General features: G+C 53.9%; 1 protein-coding gene across 11 annotated transcripts in view; it reads right to left on the bottom strand.

Moving 5' to 3' along the window:
• LOC120512343 (DAB2 interacting protein) overlaps nt 1-12,496 on the bottom strand; it is a 156,917-nt gene that overhangs the window by 3,944 nt on the left and 140,477 nt on the right. For 9 of the 11 annotated variants that reach the window (XM_039730509.1, XM_039730511.1, XM_039730513.1 and 6 more), the window contains 7 exons: nt 11,431-11,667; nt 9,767-9,968; nt 9,426-9,604; nt 7,041-7,914; nt 4,704-4,856; nt 1,666-1,868; nt 1,020-1,107 (listed from right to left, as the gene is read on the bottom strand). In XM_039730509.1, coding sequence (XP_039586443.1) covers nt 1,020-1,107; nt 1,666-1,868; nt 4,704-4,856; nt 7,041-7,914; nt 9,426-9,604; nt 9,767-9,968; nt 11,431-11,667 — 1,936 coding nt within the window. The remainder of the gene's footprint in view (nt 1-1,019; nt 1,108-1,665; nt 1,869-4,703; nt 4,857-7,040; nt 7,915-9,425; nt 9,605-9,766; nt 9,969-11,430; nt 11,668-12,496) is intronic. The other 2 variants (XM_039730510.1, XM_039730512.1) reach the window with 2 other exon arrangements.

The raw sequence follows: 12,496 nt of genomic DNA, 5'->3' as shown, positions 1-12,496 counted from the left end.
CTTTCTCTTTGGCATGCCTAGGTGAGGGGTTTTTAAGTACTACACAGCACTTTTTGAAATCCGCAGGGCTACAAATATCCCCTGCCTGTGCAATGTGAGCTACATTTATTTTAGGATCCTGATGAAAATGGAGGTAACACAGTTGTTCTAATTATTCAGTTATATACTGTACTGTTTGTTCTAACTCAGCTGTTACAAAAGATGGTAGGGTTCAATTTCTAAACCGAAACTCTCCCAAGATAGTTATTCCTGTCAGCATTTAATTAGTATAAATTAATTGTTTAAATGACTTGTAGCCTCCCAGGCTGTCTTTGATGGCAGCTCTCACCGATTACAGCATTGTAAGGATGGGAGCAAGAGCTTCCATGTTGCAGCCTGATTGTACCACTCCTGTTCTTTGTGACACTGAACAAGTGTCATCTTCCTGTGACTGCCATGAGCAGAGGAACAAAACCAGCTCAGGGACCCAGCAGTTGCTTGTGTGTAACTCTGAAAGTCCAGCAATGAACACGTCCAACACGTGTACAGCCTGAGGTGACCAACAGAGAACAGCAAAGACGTGCAGGGGCATGGTCAGAACCTCACATGTACCCCACGAGGTGCAGGGGACAGGAGAAGGTCCCAGAGCTGCTGGGAGGCTGCAGGTACCAGCACTGACACCTCAGGGACACCCTGGGTCTGCTTGGCTCTGCTGGAGCGTGGAGCAGAACAGGATGGATGATTTAGCAGCTTTGAACAAATTCCTCCCATGTTGGCTTGGCTGTGGGCAGGCTGTGTGTTCCTTGTGTCCAGGTCCTGTTCTGATGATCCAGGCATTAGTGGGACATGAAACACCAAGCAATGCTCCAGGGGATGTGATCCTTTCACTAAGTTGTGGGCATGATCCCTCCCCAAACTGCCACCCCACACCCTCTGTGCCACGCTCCAAGGCTGCACACAGCTGTGACAGTCACCGTGTCCTGCTGCAGCTGGGGACTGCACCCTGAAAACTGCAGCAGCCTTTGGCACAGGGCACTCACCTGTGCATCAATAATCTTCTGCTTGGAATCCACAGCAGCCTGCATTTCAGCGTGGTCCTTCTTTAACTCCTCCTCAACTGACATCAGTCTGGGAGCCAAGCACACAAAAAAATTACATTGGCTGGGCTCTGCTAAACCCAGGTATTACCCTCGCACTCTGCCTCCTCTTACCCACAAACCAAGCTCTTTTTCTTGGCTCTTTCTAGCAGAGTGCCCCAAAGCTCACCTGACAGCACAGTGAAGGATGACCCAGTGGTGAGGGCTGACTGAAAGCACTAAGTGGGCTTGGCTCATGTAAAGGTGAAACCTGCTGCACTGAAGCAGTCTTGGACAAATGTAAACCACTTTCCACTAGGTGGGAGAAAGGGATTTAGAGTGACAGGTAAGGGATGGTGATGAGATCCATAGCTATATGAACAGAGCAAGCCTGCCAGACCCTGCAAGCTCTCCCCTCCTGAAGTTCTGCCCTTGTGCATCAGGAAAGCATTAGGGTTTTCCTTGTCCCGGGTAACACTGAGGGGAAAACCCATATGTAAAACCTGCCTGCACCTCCAAAGAATCCTGATTCTTTTGAGAAGGGGTGAGCTCTAATGCCAGCCAGGCTGCCCTGCCTTACTGCCACCCCAGCACTCCCATCTCCCTGTACCTGCTGATGATGCCCTTCATCTGGATCTCCTTATCCTCCTGCTGCCTCCGGAGCCGCTCCTCGCTCTCCTCCAGCCTGGCCTGGTACTCCAGCACCAGCTTCTGCGTGGTCTCCTCCTGGCATTTGAAGCGAGTCTCGTATTCCTCCAGCTTCTTGTTGGAGATGCGGAGCTTGTCCTGCAGCACCACCAGGTCCTGCTGGTACTGAGCGCCAGGGACAGACACAGGAGGAGAAAACACACGTGGCACGTTACCTCGTAGGGTTTGCCCTTGCCAGGGTTTCCCCCAAACCCCTCACGCCCCTCTCCTGGTATCAGACTATAGCTGCAAACCCGTATCAGACAACCCCGCTCGCCGACACCTCCTCTTCCGTCTTCTGGGTGGCGCCGGGGGCGAGGCCGGGTCCGCGGGGCGGGCAGGTCGCTGGCAGGTGCAGAGAGTGGGCTGTTAGCAGAGTCTGGCATTTCACAGGGGAAATGCAGGTTAGAGCAGGCCCATGGCAAAGGCAGCTTCTCACACTGACAGCGCGGGCTCGCACAGGCAGGGAGGCTGCGGCCGTGGGACTCGGGGTTCATGCAGGAGCTCTGCAGTCTGCAGCAGTAAATGGGGGGGCTTTGGGCAGGCTGGGTGCCAAGCACGAGGGGCAGTGACAAATGCAGGACACTGCTGTCTCAGCACCCTTCATCGAGCCGAGGGCACCGTGCTGGCTGAGCAGGGCACAGAGCACTCCTGCCTTTTGGGGCCCAGCACTTAACTCAGATCTCAAACCAGGGCTCAGGCCAAGAAGAGCTGCTGCATGAAGCCAAGACCCCACAGTTGTACTGTTCATTTGGGTGAAGCTATAAATCAGCAGCAGAATTACATAAAGCAATTTTAAAAATTAAGAGCTTTTGAACTTGGTAAAACTGGGTTCAGCTATTGCAGCAGCACAGCATTCAGTAAACTTGCTTTGCTAAAGGAAAATCCAGTGAGTGTGTGCACAAGAAAACTGCTTTAATTTCAAAAAATTATATTTGGACATAGTCTTTTAAAAAAGCATCTCAACTGGAATAACTTTAGAATAATTAACATGCAGCTGATAATGTGGCATGCTGCTTTTAAAGTCAGCTACAGGAAAAAGGCTTCCATCTGAGTCATGAAGGCTGTTACAGCTACAAGTGTTGTTAATGAACTGAGAGAAGTGCACTCTGTTGTGTCTCGACTTGGCCTTTCCCCTTTGGCCATCGTACCTGGGTAGGCACTGCAAGGAAGGGCTGGATCTGTGACTCCAGACCAGCTCTAGGGAGAGGGGAGGGCAGCCAGGCTGCTGCTGGGGACTGGCCAGCATTCCACTCAAAAATAACTGCAAATGTTTTTGCAGCACTCCACTCAAAAATAACTGCAGCTCCCAAGGACTGAAAATTTAGGAAGCTGATTGTTTCCTGAACTGCAGAAGTACTGGAGCGAGGTGGTTTTCCTTTAGCAAAGCTCTTACTGCAGCACAGGGACAACACGGTTTGCACATGGAACCTGAAGCAATGAGGGAACAAAGCTGCACAGTAGCACTAAAGTCAGACAGCAGGGAGTTGCTTGAACAGGAAAGATTAAATACCTACCCTAGCCTTAAAATAGGAGCAGCGTAAGTGAGCTCAGAGGAGAGCAGGAGAGGCCTCAGAGCCCGAAGGAGTCGCTCCTGTCTCTAGAACACTTGTCTCATTCTCAGTTACCATTCAGGTCTTACAGTGATGGGGAGAGAGTTTATGCTAATGGTGATCTTGAATGTCAGTGACTGATGGCACAGCAGAGTAAGGAGAGATGCTGCATGGCAATGAGACAGCCTGGGCTGGGGCTCTCACTGGGCTTGGGGCAGGCACTGGGATGTTGCAGTGCCATTGGGGTTTGGAACCCCACCACTGCCTGCCCTATGCCCACTCAGGATGGGCTGAACCCACAAAACTGCCCTGATCTTCCTGGGGCAGCTGGAGCTGCTGCCTTGCACCTCCTAGCTCCTACAACACCTGCCCTCAGCATTTCCCTGGCTTTAAGAGGTCTCCAAATGACACAGCACAGCAGAATGAGCACAGGAAGGCTATTGGAACAAAGCCAGAGACACGTCTGTGCTGGGAAACAGGACGGGGGCTCAGGGAAGGATGGTGTCTGCAGTGCTGGTGTGATAGAAGAGAAGCACATTGAGGAAACATCCCAAATGCTATTGATGCTCAAGTGCCACAATCCCGGCAGAGCCAGGCTGCTAAGAACCCTGCAGAAGCAGCAATCAGCAAAGATGGGATTTTCCCAGATTCTGACTGTTGGATCCTCATTTTTATCCTTTTTCATCCTAGCCAGGTCTACTTTGTCTCTTCTCAGCTTCTCCCACCCTAGACTTGCCCAGGAAGGAGGGGAAGGGAGCAGCCTCTGCTTCAGAGGCACAGGGCCTCTGTGGGCCCAGGGGTGAGACTGAATACTCTGCACATGGATTCCTGGCAGACCCCTGACTGGCCAGGCCCTGATGTGTGTGACACTGCCAAAAGCTTGTGGAAGTGCCACAAAGTCACCCCAGGCACCAGTGCAGTCTCTGAGACCAACATTTGGACTTAATTTTTAGGTCTGTGAACAGCTTTTTGACAGGGAAGCTGCTTCCTGCTCCACGTCCCTGTTGTGAGGCACGAGGCTGCCGTGCCTTACTCCACCTCTGTTACAGATCTTAATCCCCTTTTTAAGCTTTCTTCCCAGCATCTGGGTGAGTTGGAAAGGGGAGAATAAGAGGCACTGGCTGGCTGCAGAGTTTGTTTCAGGGCAGCATCAGCACTTGATTCCTGGCTCCTGTCTTTCTTACTTGCTTTCATCAGAAGGCGATTGCAGTCACTGAGTGTGCGAAAGCCTCCCAAACGTTCCCCACAAGTTCCCTGTGAGGCCGAGTAGGACAGGGAGCAACCTGGCTCCTCTCTCCTGGGCAGGGACCTGCACACAGCCCCCCTTCTCCCCAGGGTGCTCAGGGAATGACATTCAAGGAAATCCTCTCTCTATTCAGAAACTTGTTTCAATCCAATCGGGTTTTACCTTTTCTGCTTGGCTGAGCTCGTCCTTATTCCTGAGCTTATCCCTGTGCTTGGAATCTGGGTCAATGCTTTCATCTTCTAAAAACTGCATGTTCATATTCAAAAGCCAAGCAGCAGTGCGGTCCAGGGCATTGGGGTTCACAGGAGAAGGGGCCTACAATGAAACAATGATACAACCATGACAAAAGAAAAACCTGCAACACAAATGGTCATGAAGCTGGAGAGAGAGAGTTTCCTTCCATCAGACCCTCTCCCATGCTGCTCAGGCAGCAACGAGCCAGGCTGAGCTCCCAGAGCAGCTGGGGCTGGAGCAGGACCAACTCCTGTTGTGCAGTTGGACATTACTGTGGAGCCTGCTCGAAGTCATGGCCCCGGTGTCTGAGCAGATCCTGTCGCCTCACAAGGACACGACCTGCGAAGGTGCTGAGCTGCAGGTGAGCAGAGTGGCTGGATGTGGTTTTTTCACTTCAAGAGCAGAGTTCTCTCAAGTCTCCATCTTGCTATGAGCTATCTTTGCTTCCGTGGATTCCATAAAACAAGATCTGAAAACCAAAACTCTCCTGATGACAGTGCAGGTGCCTTCTTGGAGAACAAAAGTTTCTTTTCAGCTGGGGCTACACTAAGGACGCTGAAGAGCTCTAAATGCTCAGTATCACTAGCAGTGATGTTCTGTGGCCAGTGAGCTACAATCAATCTGATGCCTTTCAGTCCTGGCCTGGGCAGGGACTGCCAGTGGCACTAAATATTTTCCAACCACATTACAAGGAAGTCACTCTTCAGCTATTTCCCCTCCATCCTGCCTTGTTATAAGCTGCAGTAAACAGTGAGATGAACACGTGGGATCTGCATGACTTGATCATTTGAGTTAATGACTTGAGAATTCAAATTAACAATCGGAAAAGTCAGAAACTTTCTCCTTCATTGCAATCTCTGGATAGAGAAACCCAGTCACTGTCAGGCAGCAGAACAGGAGGTTCTGTCAGAAGGAGTGGAGACTGGTTTAATTTCCTCACTGGGGTCAGGGGCTTTCCCATGCCATCTTCCAGCCTGGTCTTCTACCTCCAGAATTTTGAATCAGAAGCGTCAGACTTGGCTCATGAGCATCGCTGGCTACAAATCCTCATGCTGCCAACATGCAAATAAAATGTACAGAGTGAGGGTGGGGGAGGCATTCTGAGACTTCAGGTCTGAAGAGAAACTTTGAGAGGGCCACAGGCACGGGTGGAGGAATCTTCTGCAAAGATAACCTGGCCAGAGCTTTCCAATGGCCACCTGGAGAATCCTTGTCTTTCTGGAAGAAACCCTGCTGGATCCAGGCCTCTGCTCGTTGCACAGCTCTGTGCCCTCTGTCCCTAACGAGCATTGATTGTGTTACACAAAGGCAGCTGCACAGCCGCTAATCCAGCGCTCACGGATCGATACCGGAATCGTGGAGCGGCCTCAGATGGGAGCATGAACAGCCTTCTGTGGGCAGCACTGACCAGGCTCCACAGCTGCACTGGGGGCTGCAGAAGGGCCTGAGCTAACTCAGGCTCTGGGTGCAGTGAGCTCTTGCTGCTTGTCCAGTTTCGGTGTTTGCTTTTCTTCACAACTCTCCTTTTAGGCAAAGAGGCCATACTGTGTTAATGTTCTGTAGGGCTGGTTTTGAAATGTAGAGTGAATAAATGAGGACTACAAAACTGTCTGTCCATGCCAGGACATCCAGAGGGCCTTAGGCCTGTGACCTACTGCCTTCCATTTTACCTCCATGGACAGTGGAATTCTGCGCAGCCCAGCACGTGGTCTGGGACTGGGATCACTGCAGAGCTCTGCACAGCGGGAATGTCACTCCGGGCTCCTTCCTCCCCACTCCTACGGGAGGGTCTCACGGAGCAAACAGGAATGTCCAGGAATGCCATGGCCCCGTTGGGAGCGGAGCAGCAGCAGGGAGGCTCTTAGTTACAGGAGATCAGGGTCTGTTCCAAGCCTGGGAGATGGCGCGGGGTTGGCTATGGCATGGGATGAGAGCCTGGGCATGGAGAGGCAAAGCAGTGACAAGATGGTAGCGCAGGACAGCGGCATGGCTGCCACTGCCCTCGAGCCTCTGCCACCTACCGCCGTCACGCTCCAGTGTGCCACGTGACGGACACCAGGAGCGGACGCTGCTCTGTGCTCCTGACCCTGAGGCCTCTGTCTCCGGCCGAGGTGCCAGAGCCAAGGTACATCCCCACCTGCGATGCCACTATGGGGTTGGCACTGATGTGGCAGCTCAGAGCCACATCCCCTCCCGTGGCAGCAGTCTCCACGGGTAACCCCACCTGGCCCCTCCAGCGCCAGGGCCTGGACAGCCCGAACTCACCTGTTTGTGCATCGTGCGCTGCTTCATCTCGGGGCTGTCACCCTTGGAGGAGGAGGACTGCTGCCGGAGCCGCGCCCCGCTGCCGGGCCAGTCGGGCGACGAGGACATCATGCTGCCGCTGGAGGGTCGCTGGTACTGCACCGTGTTCAGCAGGGAGGGCGGCGTGCGGCCGCGGCTGACGGGCGGCGGCGGCGGGGGCGGCTGGTCGATGCGCCGCTGCGGCCCCGCGCTGTTCTGCCGCGGCATGGTGGGCTGGCCGCCCTTCTCGGTCAGCGACAGCTGCCGCCGCGCCAGCTCCCCCGGCCGCCGCGAGAAGTCCTCGCCGGCGGCGGGGCCCGCGAAGCCGTGCTTGTTGGCCGTCAGCTCCTCGCTGTTGCTGTGGGAGCTGAGCGAGCTGTGGCACTCGGAGCCGGAGTCGCCCAGGCCGCGGGGGGACAGCGGCAGCCCGGCGGCCATCTGGTACACGGGGTTCTGGAAGGACAGCGGCGCCAGCAGCTGCGGCCGGCCGGGCGCGCTCTCGCCGCTCGGCGTGGTGGGGGTCTGGCCCACCCGGCGCACGGTGGCCATGCCCGTCACGCTGTTCTGCTGAGTCCGTGTGGTCCACACGCCCTGCAACTGCCCCAGGGACGACTGACTGTCATTGAGCGAGTCGGCTGTGCCGGGCGCGTTGGCCCCGCTGTCCAAGAGCCGATTGTCCTGCAAGTCCACCATGGACAAACTCTTGCTGCCATTAGACATCTGCACGTCGGGCTCATTGGCCTCTGAGTAACTGGAGCTTCGGGCAGGCGAGGGCTGGGCCCCAGCAGACCTTGTGACAAAAAACAAGTCCTTGTTTTCAGGGGTTGGAGATGGTAACCGTGTGAAATCTATCAGACTGCGGGGAAGTCAGTGCGTAAGAAGAGGAAAGGAAAACAAAACAAAAAAGAAGAGTTGTGAATGCTGCACCAGAGCAGGAAAACGAAATCACTCAGAAATCAGGGTGGCGCAGCTGTGTGGGACAGGGATGGGGACAGGGACAGGAGCCAGCCCTGGCAGGAGCAGGGGGAGGGCTGGCTCAGCCAGGGACAGTGTGAGGAGTGGGGACGGTGCTGTGGAGCCCTGGGCTGGCCTGAGAACGGGCAGGTGAGTGAGGGCAGTGTGTGCACACAGGGCACTGCACTGTCACCAGGCTCAGGGACACACCCATGGGGGCTCTGCTCTGGTCAGTGCGTGTCACCCTTCCTGCTCCCAAAGGCTGTATCCATGCCAGTCCCGTGCCCCTGCTCTGTACCTGGGCAGCAAGCTCCTGTGGGCACACTGGCCAGGATTTGGACAGCACAGAGCACCGTGGGGCTGGGTCCACACCAGGCCTCCCAGGTCAGTGAGCACTCACACAGCAGAGCCAAAGCCTGGCAGCTGAAGGTTATCCCCCCACTCCTGCTGCAATGCACATTCATACAATATTGATTTCTTGGGGATAGGAAGAAAGAGCTTTGCAGTAGCTTCATGTGAATATTCTGCTGATCAAAGATGGTGCATTGTAAGCAAGTATTGGGAGGGAAGCATATTGTCAGAGATCCTCCACAGCACTGGATTTAAATAACTGCACCTCATGCTGGGAGGCACTAGAGATGAAAGCTCTGATTAGAGCAAGTCCAGTGCCATTGCTGCCTTTCATTCCTAATTAAACTGTTAAATATTATGCAGTTTCCACTTACAAACTATTTTACTAGCACAGTCTTTCTGTTTGTGTGGGCTTCATTTCATTTTCCACAAACAGAAACATTAGAGGTCTGCAAAAGCCTCATCCTCCCCATCAATGAAGCTCCTTACTTAATCAGGCTAACAAGTAGATAGGTGACTGTGAATCACTGCTCAGCAGTGAAAACTCCCAGTATTAGAAAAAGTGGACAGAGTAGACTGAAATTCCTTGTGAGGTTTCTACAGCTTGGATAGTTCCAGAACTATCCAGGTTTGGATGTCAGTGCATTCAGCACACACCCTACTTTGTACAAAGATGGGTGAGGCCAATCCTGAACATCTCATAGCCCTTAACACCACCAGCCATCACTCGAGCTCAGCACTAGCAGACCCTCGAGTCCTCAAAGGATGAACACTTTGCTTCTGCAGCCACATCTCAACACCTGAGACCAGAACCACCAGGTTCCTCATTTCCCAGACCACATGCCCAGTTCTGGCTCTCCAGGGGCCCAGGATGGAGCCATGGACTGGCAGTACCACCCACTGCTCTCTCCAGAGTCAGAGCTGAACCACATCCAGCACCACTTCTGCAGTGGGAGAGCCTGGTCAGTGGAGGAGGCAACCCCACCCTGCGCCCTGTCCTGCCTGTCCCTGCGTGACTATTCCGTGTCCCTGGTGCGAGGCCAGGCCCCGCTGGTCTCTTACCCAGAGAGGTCATTCTCTATGACCATTTTCTGCAGCCCTGCAGAGATGCTGTTGCCAGCACTGGGCATGGAGGCGGCGTGGTCGGCCGTGACCGACACCTGCACGCAGGCCGGGTTACTGAGAGCGGCGTTGACGTCCCGCAGGATCCGCGGCAGAGGCCCCAGTTTGGTGGCAGTGCCCTGGGCGGAAAAGAGAGAAGAATTACCACCACCATCTTGTGCTTTTTGCTAGAGAACTGTGGGCTTTGCCAATTGCTGGAGAGTCTCTTCAGTGAATCACAGGAACAACATTTTCTCCATCATTTCCCATCCCCAGAGCTGTCCCTGTCATCCCCTGGATACCTGCTCCAGTTGGGAAATGACTTCCCAGAGTAGTGAGTGCAATGTGGACAGTTCCCGGCCCAGGTCAATGTAGCCCTCAAAGCCAGCTGTGTTGGAGATGGTTTCAGGATTGGAAATCTCCAGGAGAAATCTCTGCATGTTAGTCCATTCATGTTCCAGGAACTGATTCATAAAGGACATGTATTCCTCTTTGCTGCCAAACCTATTGAGAGACAACATGGATTTCAGTTAAAGCCAGGGAAAGAAACTGCAGTTCACAGAAAGGGCAGGTACAACACAGGTAAGAACATTCTTCTGGCATCTCAGCCCTTCAAAGCCTTTGGGATCCCTGGGCTGTGAGCAGGCACCTGGGACACCTCACTGACCATGGAACCAAAATTAACCCCAACCTGATCCAGCTAAGCCCTCATCAGTGAGGGATCTGCACATCAGGAACAAAGGTGAAAGCAGGAGAAACAAAGGAGTTCTTGGTAACCCAGTGTCTCACTGCTGGGTCAGGACACAGCCTCCAGAAACAGGACCTGTCACTGGAAATCAAGATTCTGTCACAGCAATCACTCTCAGCTGACTGGAGCTCAGTGACAGATGGGGGCAGGAATCCTGCACTCTCCAGCAATGCCAGCACAACTGCTCTGGGCTCACCCTGGAGAGCCACCCCTGCAGCTGGGCCAGCCCCATTGTCCCCTCAGGCTGCCTGCCACCTCCTTCTGCCCTCCAAGCTCATCACCCCCAGTATTTTGTCTGATTTAGAGCACAACAGGGAGGGGCTTGTGGTTGGATTGTCCTGGCAGCAGCTGGTGCTGTGCCAGCGGTTCCATGGGACAGGCTCGGCCCAGTGCCATGCACAGGACAGCCTGGCTTGATCACTTCAGCTTGACTAATGTCAGCTTAGTTAAAGAGCCTTTCCTGCAAAGTGCTGGAAATATGAAAACCCTTTAGTTAGGGATTGGTCAGGAATACAGAGAATTTCTGTCATCTAGTGTAACACACTTGTACATCTCCTGCCGCTGTCCGCAGGCGCGTCTGTGCGTTGCTGACTGCGAGTGTGAGCACTAAGCCAGTTTCCAGATCTAAGGAGCTTTAGATAGAAACTGTCCATTCATGTTTCAGAAAGCTCATCATTTTGTTATCAGAGCTCAGGATAAGTAGCTCAGAGCTACAGCCAGTGGAAAGATTTTCAGAAATCTCTCGCTTTGTTTCCATCAAACCAATGGGCTTAGTTAGAAATTGAAGGTGTCTCTGTTTTGAGGCCTTCCCAGTTCAGTCAGCTGCATTTTAATAGCAGGGAAGGTCCCAGAGCTCAAAGGAGGGGTGGAACAGTTCCTGAGCCGAGCACATCACTGCTGCTGATCAGGTTCTGGTCCTACATCTGTGGGACATCACAGGACAAAGTCCCCACTGCCACCCCGCTGCTTGTCCATGTGGTCAAAACAGCCTGTTTTCCTGCTCATAAAACACGTCCTGTTTTGGAAACTTGAATGATCTCCCTGACCTGACAGTGAGGGAACAATTCCCAGAGAGATGTGGGGAAAAAGCCAACAGGAAGCAAACAGGCCCTTTCCAGCGAGGAGAGGAGTGGCCAGCGTGGGACTCTGTGCCGGCGCCGTGGCTCTGCCCACGCACCCGGAGGTTCTGTGCCCTGCCCTGCCCACAGGCTGGCTTACTTGGCAAAGTTGGCGAGGTTCTGGGTGACCTTGGCGATGAGGGTCAAAGTGCGCGCGGTGCGGTCGTCGGGGTACTCCTGCAGCAGGCTGAACAGGGACGGGGACATGATGGCCGGGCACAGGAACCGCAGGAACAGGGACGCGCTGATCAGCCGCTCGCTGATGTCGGGGCGGCCTCGGTTGCTGCACTCCTGTCTCCACGAGGCAAAAACTTCTTTGAGCTCTCTTGGGAAGACACTGAAATGACACAAGGACAGGCAGTGTCTGTCAGGGCTGGAGTGTCAGGAGTCTCAAACCGCCTAGGGGAAAAAGCAACACTGCTCTGTAAAGTTGTGAGAGAAGCAGCTTCTATTGGACCTTATGCTGGATGCCAAGACCCCAGAAAACTGGGAAGACTGGGTATGAAACAAACTGTACAGAAGCTCTTCAGCATTCAGTGGCTGTGCCATGGGGTACTCTGAGCTAGAGGAAGTTCAGCCAGCAAGGAGAGCATCTCCTGAAGAATCACCAGCAGCACTGGAATCTCTGGCACAGCTGGAGCTTGCAGGGGGAGCTGTGCAAACTCTAATACTCCTGTTCAAGCACCTGGATCAAATCCCACTGTGCCTAGTACAAAGAGAGAGCCCCACCGGAGTTACTCCAGCCTTGTAGCTGCACAGAGCTCAGCCTGCCTTTCCCGGATGCCAGCATCCCCTGGGGGCCAGCAGACGCTCACTGCAGCAGCCCTTATCGCTGAGAACTGCTGCCTGTTCCTGCTCAGCCCTCCCCAGCTCCCTGCTCCCACCTTATCCTGTTCCCAGCACATGTTATTTATTCAGCTGGAGACTCCCACCCAGAAGCAGGCTGGCACTGGGCTGGCCACTGGTCCTGGTGTCCCTGGCACACAGATCCCACTGCCCTGGCCAGGAACCACCATCCTTGTGTCACACCCAGAGGTAGGACAGCACCTGAGAGGGGTCAGGCTCCATTTCAGGCCATCTGACCTTCTGACACTCCATGGAAGTGCCTGGAAAATGCTGCCACCCTGTTCAGCTTCTGCTCTGTGCTGCCTTCACACTTTCACCCC

This window comes from Passer montanus, unplaced genomic scaffold, assembly GCF_014805655.1.
Source record: "Passer montanus isolate IOZ18808 unplaced genomic scaffold, ASM1480565v1 scaffold73, whole genome shotgun sequence".
NCBI lineage: Eukaryota > Metazoa > Chordata > Aves > Passeriformes > Passeridae > Passer > Passer montanus.
Note: the sequence above shows the minus strand (reverse complement) of the source record. Positions and strands in the feature narration are given on the sequence as shown.